This window comes from Agelaius phoeniceus, chromosome 2 (genome assembly GCF_051311805.1).
Source record: "Agelaius phoeniceus isolate bAgePho1 chromosome 2, bAgePho1.hap1, whole genome shotgun sequence".
Classification (NCBI taxonomy): Eukaryota; Metazoa; Chordata; class Aves; order Passeriformes; family Icteridae; genus Agelaius; species Agelaius phoeniceus.
The window spans coordinates 96,468,769-96,481,550 of NC_135266.1; the positions used below are offsets into that span (position 1 = coordinate 96,468,769).

General features: G+C 45.2%; 1 protein-coding gene across 2 annotated transcripts; it reads right to left on the bottom strand.

Annotated features, from left to right (window-relative positions):
- Positions 1–256: 256 nt before the first annotated feature.
- Positions 257–5,137, bottom strand: LOC143693390 (uncharacterized). Of its 2 annotated transcripts, none has more exons than XM_077174323.1 (2): positions 4,864–5,137; positions 257–2,520 (listed from the first exon to the last, which is right to left on the bottom strand). In XM_077174323.1, the coding sequence occupies exon 2, from the start codon at positions 2,246–2,248 to the stop codon at positions 1,070–1,072; it is 1,179 nt and encodes a 392-aa protein (XP_077030438.1). In that variant the 5' UTR covers positions 2,249–2,520; positions 4,864–5,137; the 3' UTR covers positions 257–1,069. The 2 variants fall into 2 exon arrangements, with proteins under 2 accessions (XP_077030438.1, XP_077030437.1); XM_077174322.1 differs by having other exon boundaries at positions 257–2,670.
- Positions 5,138–12,782: the final 7,645 nt, after the last annotated feature.

The following is a 12,782-nucleotide window of genomic DNA, read 5'->3' on the forward strand; positions in this document are numbered from 1 at the left end:
AGGGTCTTTTATAACAGGGGGTAACGGTCAATTAACAGTAAAAGGGGAGGGGTTCTGCGTGACCTCGCGATATCTCAAGACCTCGCGATATTTCCCCACATTTCCCCCCCCTTTTATGACCAGTTAAAAACATAAAGCAAAACTGACAAGTAGGAAACATGTGTAACTGGCAAAATGCAATTAACTTGAACAACATAACACAACTGCAATAAACTTGTAACTGCAAATGTTTAAGAAACAAAAGGCTAACTAACTGGTTTTTTTCTAAAAAAAAACAACACAAACTTGTTTAAAATGTAAGGCGATCATTCATGGGACTGACTGAACCCTGCCTTTGAATATCTTTGTAGGATCTCCTCAGTTTTTTTGTTTGTTTGTTTGGGGTTATTTTTTGTTGTTGTTGGTTTTTTTTTGTTTGTTTGTTTGTTTTAGTTGACCTCCTAGGACTGAATTATTTTCCCAGAGTCTGCAACCTATTTGATCTTAAACTAGAGAGGATTTGGAGAGTCCATGTCCGGACTTATGTTCCCTCCAAATCACCCTTTGATCCTCTGACGCAGGGAAGAACTCTGGGTTACTTGGCATTCCATCCAAGTAGAGCCAGAACCTGGCCAGAGCTTGAACTCTACTTGATGGATACCTCAACATTTTTGCTAAGCTGTTTATCCCCCCCGTCCTTCTTTGTGCCAGCCGCTCCTTTAGTTTGGTCACTGAGTTCTTTCCCAATCCTGGTATGGTCTGCCATCGGGCTGCTTGATGATTTGTTGTGGCCTTTAGGAAGCAAGGTATACAGGCCGCGGGGGCGTCTGAGGATTCAGTCCTGCAAAACAAACTTTACAAATTTCATTAGTTTTTGCCCTGAAGGTACGGTTTTATCAACTTAAGCGGGCACCATTTGATTTTAGTATTTTTCTTGACGGCTGCGTACCCTCGCCCTGTGAGTACCAGTCTCCAACCCTGTACTGAAGGAGGAACTGGTTGATGGTTGGGGCTGTTAGGTCAAAACCCAGCACTTTGAGAAGCAAGTGTTCCGTTCTTAGCAGCTGCTTCTTTGTGTAGGTATCATCTGTTATATAGACAAATTCATACTGATGATGCAGTTGGGCACTTCATTTTTTCTACATGAAGTGATGGTGTTTTCAAAGCCAGAAAAGCGACTGATAACAGCAGCACCCTGGCCGCCGGGCCACTGGTGCTGCTGCCCGTTCTCTGTCAGCACCCCCAGCACGGCCCAGCCGCCGCTGCTGCGGAGGGCGGCGGGGCAGGACTCCCGCCATCCCGCATGGCTCTGCTCTCCAGTGCGATGCATCGCCCCGACATCGGTACCACACTGCCCGGCTCCGCTCGCCACCAGCCCACGGAAGGGTCCGGCCGCCCCGCGCCGCCCAGGCTGCCTGCCGGCCCTGCGTAGGCGCGGCCCCTGGAGGCGGCGGCTGTTGGCCACGGCTGGTTGGGAGGCCGGCGGCTCAACCCCCGGCGCACCGCTTCGCCAGCCCCACCGGCTGCGGGCCGCCATGGTGACAGCGCCCCTTCTGGGGCTCGTCACCCTGCGGCACATAAGGCGGAGGCCTCGCCCAGGCTCCCTTGGACTCTGAGTCAATGGCGGTACCTCGCACCTCCGAGTCAATGGTGGCGCCCCGCGCTTCCCAGCTAACGGTGGGGCCCCACGGCCCGAGTTAACGGCGGGGCTCCGCGCCTCTGAGCTAACGACCGCGCTCTCCACCACCGAACTAACAGCCGCACCCCGCGCCTCTGAACCAACGGCCGCGCTCTGCGCCTCTGAACCAACAGCCGCGTTCCGCGCTTCCTCTAGCAGCCCGTCCCAAAATGACCGCTTTTTCCCCGTAGATGGGGTGCCTGGGCTCGGGAGCTGCGAAGAGCGCTCCCGCGGCTGCGAATCCCCACACTCAGCGGACCCACGATTGTCCGCACCCTGCCGGGGTCCCTCCCACAAGCAGTCCTGGATGGCCTTCCACTTTCCCCGCTCCCGCTGGACCGGCTGAGCCTTTTTCAGTGCCCTCATGACCCTGCCCCATGATTTTAGACTCCGCCCCGAGCCTGAGGACATAGCCTCCTCCGCTAGGGCCCCAGTACAACCATCCCATACTTCCGGGTGGAAGATATCTTCCGGATGCCTGATTACCCCAGTGTGCAGGAGCCTCGACACTGCGAGGACAAAATCTCCCGGCTCACAATCTATGCCCCAATCTCTGTGAATTTTAAAAATTACCTTAGCAAGGGGCTCCATCCTCTCCACCGCTGGCTATCGACGCGAGACTTCCTCCTTCACCAGGTCCTGGCGCGAGACTTCCTCCTTCGCCGATTCACGACGCGAGACCTCCTCTTCAGCCAGCTGCAATGCGAGCCCTCCTCCTTCACCAATTTTCTGGCACGAGACTTCCTCCTCCGCCGCCCCGGCGTGAGCCTTCCTCCTTCGTCACTCCAGGTGCGAGCCCTCCTCCTTCGCCAAATGCCAGTGGGAGACCCTTCCCTCTTGCCAGTCCTCTGGGAGCATCCTCCCTGCCGGAGACAGTCCTGCTGCTCCAGCTGCCATCCACTCGCCCAGGCAATTCCCGCTTCCCGGATTGTTCCCGGGTTTCGGCACCACTTGTTGCTGCCGCTTGGGGCGTGGCGTCCTAGGTCAAGGACGGTTCAGTGGCGGCGCCTCTGCTACATGGGCCAAGCACATGCATACACCAATGTGGTGGATAGTAACTGGCCTTTATTAATGATTAGACAGGGTCTTTTATAACAGGGGGTAACGGTCAGTAACAGTAAAAGGGGAGGTCTTCTGCGTGACCTCGCGATATTTCCCCACACCTCAAAAGCTTTCCTGAATGGTAGCAAATTACAGCCCATCTGTAGCTATATCTATCCAGGCTGACCTTTTTTTCTATCCCAAGGTACTCATAAATTTCAGACATCAGTTTCCTCATATAATATCATCTGTAACAGATTCAGGTCAGTATAGACAGACAACTCCTCTCTAGGAGCTTGATCAAGGCCTAGTGCACTCATCACCCCAGCTAACAGCAGTCAGAAACTGATGCCATGTTTTAGCCTGGCTGGACAGTGGACAGTGCTGAGCTCATTTTATTCATTTATTCAAACATTTTATTCATTTATTCAAACATTTTATTCATTCCACCTCACTTATCTCCTTTGTATGGTATGTGAGACTTTTAGGAAATAGTTCTGTCTCAGGAGTACACTGTGGAGAGTTTGTACCACTTCACTTATCCATTTAAGGTGCACACAAGGAAAAATCCAATTAAAAAATCAATACCAAAATAACTTATACACCTCCCAACCCCAAAAAAATACTCAGTGAGGTCCATTGGTTATATTCATTTTGCTCCGTTGCACTCAAGCACACTGAAACCTTTAGAGGAAAAATATGATAGGTGTCACAGAAACCTCAATTTAAATCAAGTTCTACAGCTCTGAAGCTCCCCACCCCCTAGTAGTAGTAAGCTGAAAGCATACACACAGATGCTTAAAACAGGAGCCTATCACAGCTTTCAGATTCACTGAACATCCCTACTAAACTGTTCTTTCTTGCATCCTCCCAGCTCTATCACCAGGATCTTTCCATCCCATGCGAGTCATTAATTAGCCATCTAACACCATCTGCTGGATTTGGAAGAATAAAATTATACCAGCAACTCACTGCCAGGCAGAAAGGGAAAAAGATATCAGCCCAAACACTGAGGTGTCTGTGGCTCTGCTTTGAATTGGCCCTTCTCCCTCACCCATGCCTTATTTTTCCTTTCTTTCTGAAAGGTAAATCTGGGCTGCTGACACTAACAGGCAATCACAGACAAAAAGTCCCCAGCTCTAGAGGGGCAGATTTTACAGGGGGCTGTGCCATGCACTTCTGGATCACTGACCTGTGCACCAGCTTTACCCATTCCTGATTAAATAACACCAAAAAAAACCAAGAAAAACATACAGCTATCCCGTAAACAAGGCTTCCGCAAAGTCAGGATAGAACCCTGCAGGAGTGTAAAAATGAGCTGGCTTTCTGCTGAAATCTGGGACCTCAGTATGAGTCAAAAGCTGGGGATGCGGATCTATGCAGCAAGAGGAAGCAGCTATTCAGACATTATCTCAGACATCAGCCACTGGTTTTTAACATCCTGTACAAAGGCCAAAGGACCAGTTCTCACTGCCGTGCAAACATGTACTTTTCAAAGACTGGCAGGCATATTTTTGACATCCAATTAGGCAGCTGCCACTGCTTTCAGACACAAGATGATAGCTTTTAATTAGTTATTTAGGGCAGGAGACTGCACCCCCTTTCTTGTTTCTTCAAATTGATTTCACACATCACCTGGCTCCTTACAAGATGCAATGCAATGGTTAGCTTTTTGTTTCACTGAGGTGAACACTGTGTGAAATTACATCGGGTATAAAGCCTGCTGTGGAGGTTGAGTTTCCTACTTCCCCCTGCTTTTCTTCCCCCTCTGTTTTCCTACTTCTATACTGAAATTAGGGATGAGTCATATGTTCAACAGTCAGACATCAGATTTTATGTAAGGTCCTGGTTAAGTCAGTCAGATCCTGGGGGAAAGGACAAGTTCTCTATTGACTCCTATTGCACAATTGCACACCTTATGTCAACACAAATGCTGCCAGGATTTCACCCTTTGCAGGTGAAATGCATCTTCTCCCTTATCCTCCCTCTGCTACAGCTTTTTTGGTAGCACCAATAATTTAGCAAAACCTCACAGCAGTAAGGCAGGCTGGTTCAGATGATACTGTAAAAAGCTGCAAGAGTCCTGAATCATAGGTTCCCCTCAGCAGCAAGGGGAAATAAAGGTCATTCCTTATGTATCAGTGCTGCCCAAAATGGAAACTTACCTTCTGTGAGAGAGGCAAACATGACCATAGGGTGAATCTGAGGTATTTCCAGAAGAAAAAGGGTGGCACTGTACAAAACACTAGTAAGAAAGACTCTGAAATGCTGCAGACAGTTCTGCTCACCAAGTTCAGGATGGATGGATTTCAACTGAGTCACCACAGAAAAGAGCACTAGGATGAACACAGCAACAGAAAAACAAAATACTTCAGAAGGGAGTGAAATAAAACATTTTCTTGGTTGGGCAGCAAAATTGATACTGGGATTGCAGTTACAAAACACTTTTAATCTGCTCTGACAGCAGCTGCCCATCAAAAAGAAGTCCCACTTGCACCAGTCCCACCATGCCCCAGCATCAAGTGAGGGAGATCACGAGTCCATGCAGTTCACTCTGAGGCTGCAGCATGGATAGGCTGGACAAAAGGAGCAGCAGGAATGTGCAGCTGAGGAAAAAGCAAGCATCTCCTCCTTCAGCAGGAGAAAGACCAAATGAGATGTAGTGTAAAACTGTGTTCAGAAGGCAATTTGTGAAGTGCTGCCAAGCACCGCAGTAAAAAAACCCAACAAAAACACACAGCCAAACAACCCAATACCACATTAAAAAAAATGAAAGAAGAAATTAATAATTTCAGCAAAAGGACAGCACCAGTCCAAGAACTAATATTTATGAATTAGCCATAAAAACATTTAAGCTTTCTAAATGTCAGCCTTTTCTCCATGGCCTGCTGGGTCCTAAGCATGAATTAATATTCCAACATATCTTGATTAGTTTATAAAATGAATCATGCTTTCCTTCCAATGGCAGGGGAATAGAGCATACTCCTGGAGCTCCTGGACCTTTCTACATTCCTATGCTGATCATCTATTTATATCAACCTTTCTAACAGAGAAATTATTGAACACATTTAAAGGCTCCAGAAACTAGATTGCTATAAGCAATATAAAAAGCAAAACAAAAAGACAAAAAAACTGCTCAAGGCGACTCAAACCTAAGATCTGAACAAATCTTGACAAAACATTCTATCGCCAGCTGACCAAATAAATAAAAAAGCAATGTGTCCATTTTGGGCACTAGACTTGTCAGGGCAAAATTAGTGCAATTGACCAGCATATGTTACACAAATGTATTCTTTTGCCTGGGTATTTTCTTGGGTAGAGAGGAACTTCTATAGGAGGAGACAGCAAGGACCTGAGGATATTTAAACACATCAGATAGAGAACATGTCCAGTTTCCTGCCTGCCAGCTACTGTTAGGGGAAGGATTACACATACAGATTATCCACAGGCACACATGCACACAGCTATCCTAGGGCTGGAGACTTTAGAGTTACAAAGGAAAATGCTCAGCTGGTGAAACCCTTTCCACTGCAAAGTGGAATTGCACAGTAACTGAAAGCCTGCCTCAGAACAACTCAGTTCCCTGATCCTCACACCAGAGTCAGCTCAGCCTTTCTGCCAAGTTACACAGCCACCTCAAACACAGCAGGGCTTGACACTCACACCTACCCTCGGTTAAACTGCCATACTTCTGCTCTGACAATGCCTTAGTCCTCTGGGCAAGAGACAGAGTCTGCACCTTCTGTGTTTCATGCTGCCCTTGGGGACAACTAATGAACAGAAGAGAGCATAAGACATTCAGCATCCAAAGAGCAAAGTCATAACTGTCTGCAATGGCATATATAAACAAAAGAAAGGCAGACTTGTTTCAAAAGCTTTTTGATTTGGATTTTTTGGGGGTTTTTTTTAATTGTGGTTGGTTTTGATTTGTTGGGGTTTTTTTTTGGTTTTTCTGAACCAAGGATTAGCTGTACAGAAAATAGCTTTATTTAATAATTTTTAAAATGTTTTCACTGACCTTGCTGGAAGAAAGAAGAAACTTCATACATAAATATTTGCAGATGTGTATATACACTTCAGTCTTTCTTTCATGTTAGTCCACCTATTTCTAAAACAGTTTTTCCGAAAACTCTTAAAATCCATGGACTTTTCTCTTTTCTAATTAGAGTGTGTAGTTACATGAAAAAATAACCAACTCTTCAGAAGTACAATCACACTTTATTCTTACCAGATCATACAGATCTGGCAGAACTAGCATTTGTTTATGTCTTTCCTGCCCCAAAAGAATAATCTGGAAGACTCTCTATTCCAGATTGACAGAGAGTATAAGACAAATCTAGAAAGAAATTATGTCAGAAATCTCCATTGAAGGAGCTCAGTACACTCAAAGTAAGTTTCTCTTGATTAATTTTTTAAGCCATAACAATTCTGAATTCCAAAGTGAAAGTCAGTTTAAGCTACAATAGTATCATACAGTCCCCCTTCTGAACATTTTAAGCAACTTCCACCTCTCCAAAACAATTATATCCATGAAAAGTGACCTTTCCCAAGAAGAAAATTTTTATTTGACAAAACCAGCCCTTCATAGTAATTGCAGCAACATATACTGGCCATGAAAAATCTTTACTTCTTTACATACACACCCAATTTGCCACATTATCAATAAATGCAGATTTAAGACACTCCAGTTATTTGTCATTACATTTGTGGCGAGAAGTCCTACTGTTTTTCTGAAAACAAAGCAAAATACATGTGTACATGTTCATTTTCAGAAGGGTTCAGAGCCTGAAGAGGCAGTTCAAAGAAGAACAGGCAACAGAGAGATGTTAAGCAGGTTTATACCTCTTTTTCCTCTTCTCCCCTAGAGACCTGGCTCAGAGCACCAGCACTCCACAGGTGCCACCATCTAAGTGAGGAACAATTTTGTTACCAAGCAAAATACAGACTTGAACACTAAAATAGCACTTTCCTACAATGGCCCTCCCTTGGGCCTTTTAGCAGCATCTACAACGGAAGCCAACACCCCATGACCAGGGACATTTTAAGTATGTCATCCTTCTGCAGGTTCAAGAGTCATACCTATTATACAGGCAAAGCCACATGCATTTGCAACTGGTCAGGACACACTCAAAACTGCCCTGCTGAACCCCTCATTCACCAGCAGAGACTACATAAAAGTGAGACAGAAATTAAACTTCTACAAACCTGCCAGGGGCATCAGAAGCAGAGGATGGGGAGGCAAGGGCTGCCCCAGCACAGGCAGGCCCCTCAGCAGCAGGGCACAAACCTATCATAGCTGAGCCTAGCAGGCAGAGCAGGACTGGGATTGAAAACACATCCTACCAACAGCCCAGCAAGCATCAAGTCCAGGGAAGTCAAACACCAACTCAAGAGTCAGAGCACATAACTCCCTAAAATATCCCAGGTAGGAACTAGTACCCTCAGGCTGAGCTTAAATAAGGTTCCAGGAGTGTGGGTGGAGGCTCCAGGTGGGGCTGGTCAGGACAACTAAGGCTAATTAATGAACCCAGGAATCTGTCAAAAAGCAAAGGTCACAGTGTATTTTTGTTTTAAATTAGGCACTTTGATGTCTCATCACCAGAAATCATGGTTAAGTATTTTGCCACATCCTCTCTGAAAAGCAATCTAATAGTAAAATCCAATATGTACAGGCTACAGCAGTCAGCAAGCACACTGTGCCTGTGGAATTTGACTCTTCACTCCTTTTCTAGGAGCATTGTGCCAGCTACAGCCACAGAGATCACAGTGACATGAGGACACCAACTCCAGACCTGACCAGTAAAACAGCACTTTTTGCAACAGATTTTCTATAAGAGCACCTCCATCCTCACAGTGTTTGGTACTCCTGGTGATGACATCCAGTGCAATGCACAAAGCCTACACTCTGTCCTGGTACAGGGCTGCATCTGACCTCCGTACAAGACTTGTCACAAAAGTAAAGATGAGGTGAATTACATGGAAGTTTCCCTGATTTTTCCCAGAGCAACCTAGAACAACAGAAGACAGTTTTACCTCAATTTCACTGCAAATGTACAGCCTGGCAAACAGATTACTAAAACATTTTTAGGGACATCCTTCCTCACAGCAGATTACTTGGACACATTGCTTCCTTCTCGGAGTCAAGTTATGTTTTGGGAGCAGCAATGATGTCTTCTTCAGAGCACAACTCACAGTATTAAGTATTACACAGAGTATTAAGACCACAGTGCTACTGATTCTTCCTCTGCTGGTGATACACATACAAACACTCCAAGGATATGGAATTTTTACATGAAAGACTACACCAAAAGGCCCCAGCAAGACAAGAACTCATTTTGTCAGTTCTGTATATATGAACAGTAAGAGGAACTCCTACCCCAGAGGTCTTCCACTACAGAGGTTGAGAGGAAGGTAAAATGCCCAGTTTTCAGATAAGAAACTGAGATGTTGGATGCAACACTGCCACTTAGACAATAAAAAGATGCTCAGGCACCTGACCTATGAGGCTTAGTAACTTATACAAAGTCCTGCAGAAAGTCTATGAAAACTATAGGTGTTCAGTCCATACAATTCACATGATCCCCTAGTTCTATTAATTCTTCATTTAAAAAATGAGCTATCCATTAAAATCACTCAATTTATGTTTTGACAACTTCTCAAAATGAGACACTGCCAAACAACAAAGCAAGCATTAGCATCTCAGTGGTAAGGACTGTTATTTATTGTTGCTGTAGACCTACCAGACTATGACTCACAACAGCTACAACCATTAGGTAGAAACAGTGTATCTGTAGCAGTGAGTTAAATGCAGAAGGTTTTTAACTTGTATAACCAATATACATGGCTGAAATATATGGTTAAATATTAGCAGTTAAATGGTTAAATATTAGCAGTTGTTAAAAAGCTTATTTTAAGAACAAACAGAAACACAGAGCCTAAATGAGCTGTGCGGAGGATCTGCCCGAGGATGAGAACCCAGAACCAGCTTCACAACAAAGCTACACCCGAGAGCTGAACCAAGTACCCAGTGTGGACAAACAGCAGCAGCAGCTAAGCTTAAACTGGCAGGGCCACCCACTGGTGTCTATCTTGATGAGAACTTGGGACTGGCTCACAGGAAACATCTGGGCTCACACTGGAGAATTCAGGCAAGGGGTGTTTATCACTCTCTGGTTTTCTGCCTATCAGGGAGCATAGGGACATTCCCTTAAGACTCCAGAGTCATGGAAGAGAGCACCTGAAGCCACATGTTAAGCCTTTCTCTTGGCCTGAGTGAGGTGTTGCCAGAGCAGCCCATCTCCCAAAGAGACATAGTGAAGCACAGGAGAGAGAAGTGACTTTTTGGGATGAGGACACACAGGCTGCTGAGCGCACCCGCCACAGAGCAGCAGGCACCAGCCTTCCATTTGGGCTCACAAAGGGATGTGTCTGGGGAGCTGTGGGCTCTGAGAGAAAACCTGCTCCACACCTCCTTCGGCATAGCCAGATGCACTTCCTTGCCTTACTGGGACACCCATGTCCCAGAGCCAGGAAAATAAACCATGAGGGAAAAGCCTGAGACAAAAGGCACCTGCCTCAGGCTGGCAGGAAAGCTAAGGAGAAGCCCCAGTCCAGGGGCCACTGGAGCCCCTGGGAAAAATTTAAGGGCAGGCTCTCAGGACAGGGACACCAAGGCCGAGTGGCAGCTGCAGACCTCAGGGCAGGACCTGTGGCATCAGAGGCAACCAGGTTGTCCTGACATCTTAGGTTTTTTACCTTATAGCTCTTCTGCTTTCATTAACCACTTTCCCCTGCTATGACAGCATATGTCACAGCACATATCCCAGTCAAGATGGCCACAACCCACAGAGTATCGCCATACGATACCAGAAAGCTTTAAGCATCCCCATACAGAGTAATACCATACTCCATCAGAAGGCTTCAAGCATCTACCCTTCTTGTTCTTTAGCCCAACCTTTCATACCCTTCATCTTACATTCATTGCACCTGTGTGCCCTCTGTTCCCCCCCCCCCCCCCCCCCCTTTGGTGATGGGTCAGTGCACATGGGTACTCCATGCCTTGTTGCTTTCAATGCTGGTCATCTGCTTTTCACAGCTGTAGCCCATTAGGGATGTGGCTCGGCTGCAGCCCCACTCCCAATCACCACAAACTGTGTACCTACAGTCCACTTCTTTTTTATATGCTTAAATGAGGTGTCACAAAAACCACCCTGCATCCTCACGTTTAATAGGTGAGTGCAGTGCTAAAGTGCAAAACTGAAGTGAGTGCAAAAACTGAAAATAAAGGATTCCTTCCTCTAATAATATGGAGATTTGCATAGAGGTGTGTTCCCAAGCCCTGGCACCTTGGCTGTCCTGGGGAGAGGCTGAGAGGTACCAGCCGTATACCCAGCATTGCTTCTGGCAGGACAAAAACCTACCATGTAGGCTTTGTGATCAAATCAGGTTAAAAGTTACAAACTATCTTTAATACCAGGTCGCATATCTACCCTGGAGACCTTTAAAGAGCTATTCCAGTCTTGTAGTATATTTCTTTTCCACAAAGTCAGGAAGTGATTTTACCAAACATATATAAAAACTGTGGAGAAGGCTCTTTGCTCTCTTTTCATGCTGCCATTTCAGTTACTGCTTACAACAACCAGGGAAATACTCATTCAGAAATTACCCTTGTATGGGTTTTAATGTCAAGCAGAAATCTGCTGAGAAACAAGTGTACTAAAGCAAAACCAAATCCATAGTAATGATGTACTAAGCAAAATCAAATCCATAGTAATTATTTATTAGGAGAGGAACAGTTTTATACACAGTTTAAGGGAATCCACCTCCCCAGGAGAACACTGCAGCCAGCGTCCCAGCCTGTTACTTTGCTGTGGGGAAGTCCATTGTGCTGAGAAAGGAGAGCTGTGAAGATAGAACAGCAGTTTTTCTTGTGAACAGTTAGCGAAAACTTTCTCCAGTGCTTCTGCTGCTTAGAAGTAATCTGTCCAAACCAGGGAGCAGTTCCCAAATCATTCACCAGAGTTTCAAAATTATAGATCAGAATCTCAGATCTCAAGCTGGAAGGAACCCAAAAGGATTGAGTCCTACTCCCTGTTCCTTGCAGGACCTCCCAACACGAAACCTGAGATCAGTATACTGCCTGCTGTTCTGAAGCCCAAGGCTTTGGGCTACAAATACCAGCTTGTACTGAGATGGGGGCATGGGTAGTGAGCAAACCAAGGGTATTTTTATCTTTATGTGTCATTTTTCAGGGTCGCGATAAATCAGATTTTTTGCAATGACAAAGATTTAGCTCAGTTTTGAGATCTCAGAACTTTTTGCCTCCTGTGACATGAGTCATGGCTGCTTTTACAGTGAAAAGGAAGAAAAAACACTTTGACTGTTCATTTTGATAATTTTTTAATTCTTTCAATCCTATGGGACTGTCAGGAAAGCTAATTAGATGTTCCCCTACATTGTTTGTTTGTGAAATAAAAATGCAGTTTGAGTAACACTCATGTATTACTGTAATGCAGTAATATGGGATAAGAAATTATCCAATTCATTAACCATGAAAGAAGCATTTCAAGTCCTGGAACACAGAGAAGTCACCACTTGCCTGTTTTTTAGCATCTTTATGTAGACTCTGTGTGTGATGTGTCCATGGGGAGCTGAACAGCCAGAAGAGGGTAGCATAAGTTAGTTAATAAACCTCATCTGTAAAGCAGAGTTATTTTTGAGAGAAACACCTACTTACATTTCTTGCCACAAGGTAGAGAAACATAACATTGACAAACTCATCACAAAGCTTTTGTCAGAACTTGAGAAGGCAGATTTGCAGTCAGAACTGACAAGGATAAGACTGAGACCAGGATGCAGAGCTTTTTGCACTCTATTGACTCTTGTTTGACCAATGCCACTATTAATAAAAATGCACACCCAAAGCAACTGTATTACTTTGATCTTAGGGGATTGCAGCACAAGTCAGCAAAGCTAACAGTGTTATTGAGTACATTCTGGCACATGAACTTGCCTGCAGATTATCTGAAAAGCCGGATGGGGAAGGCATGAAAATGCATAACACTGTGAGCAACTTAAGGGGGGG

What these genes read in the sequence shown, in the direction of transcription:
- LOC143693390 (XM_077174323.1), bottom strand. Translation starts at nt 2,248, where the DNA reads ATGGAGCCCCTTGCTAAGGTAATTTTTAAAATTCACAGAGATTGGGGC.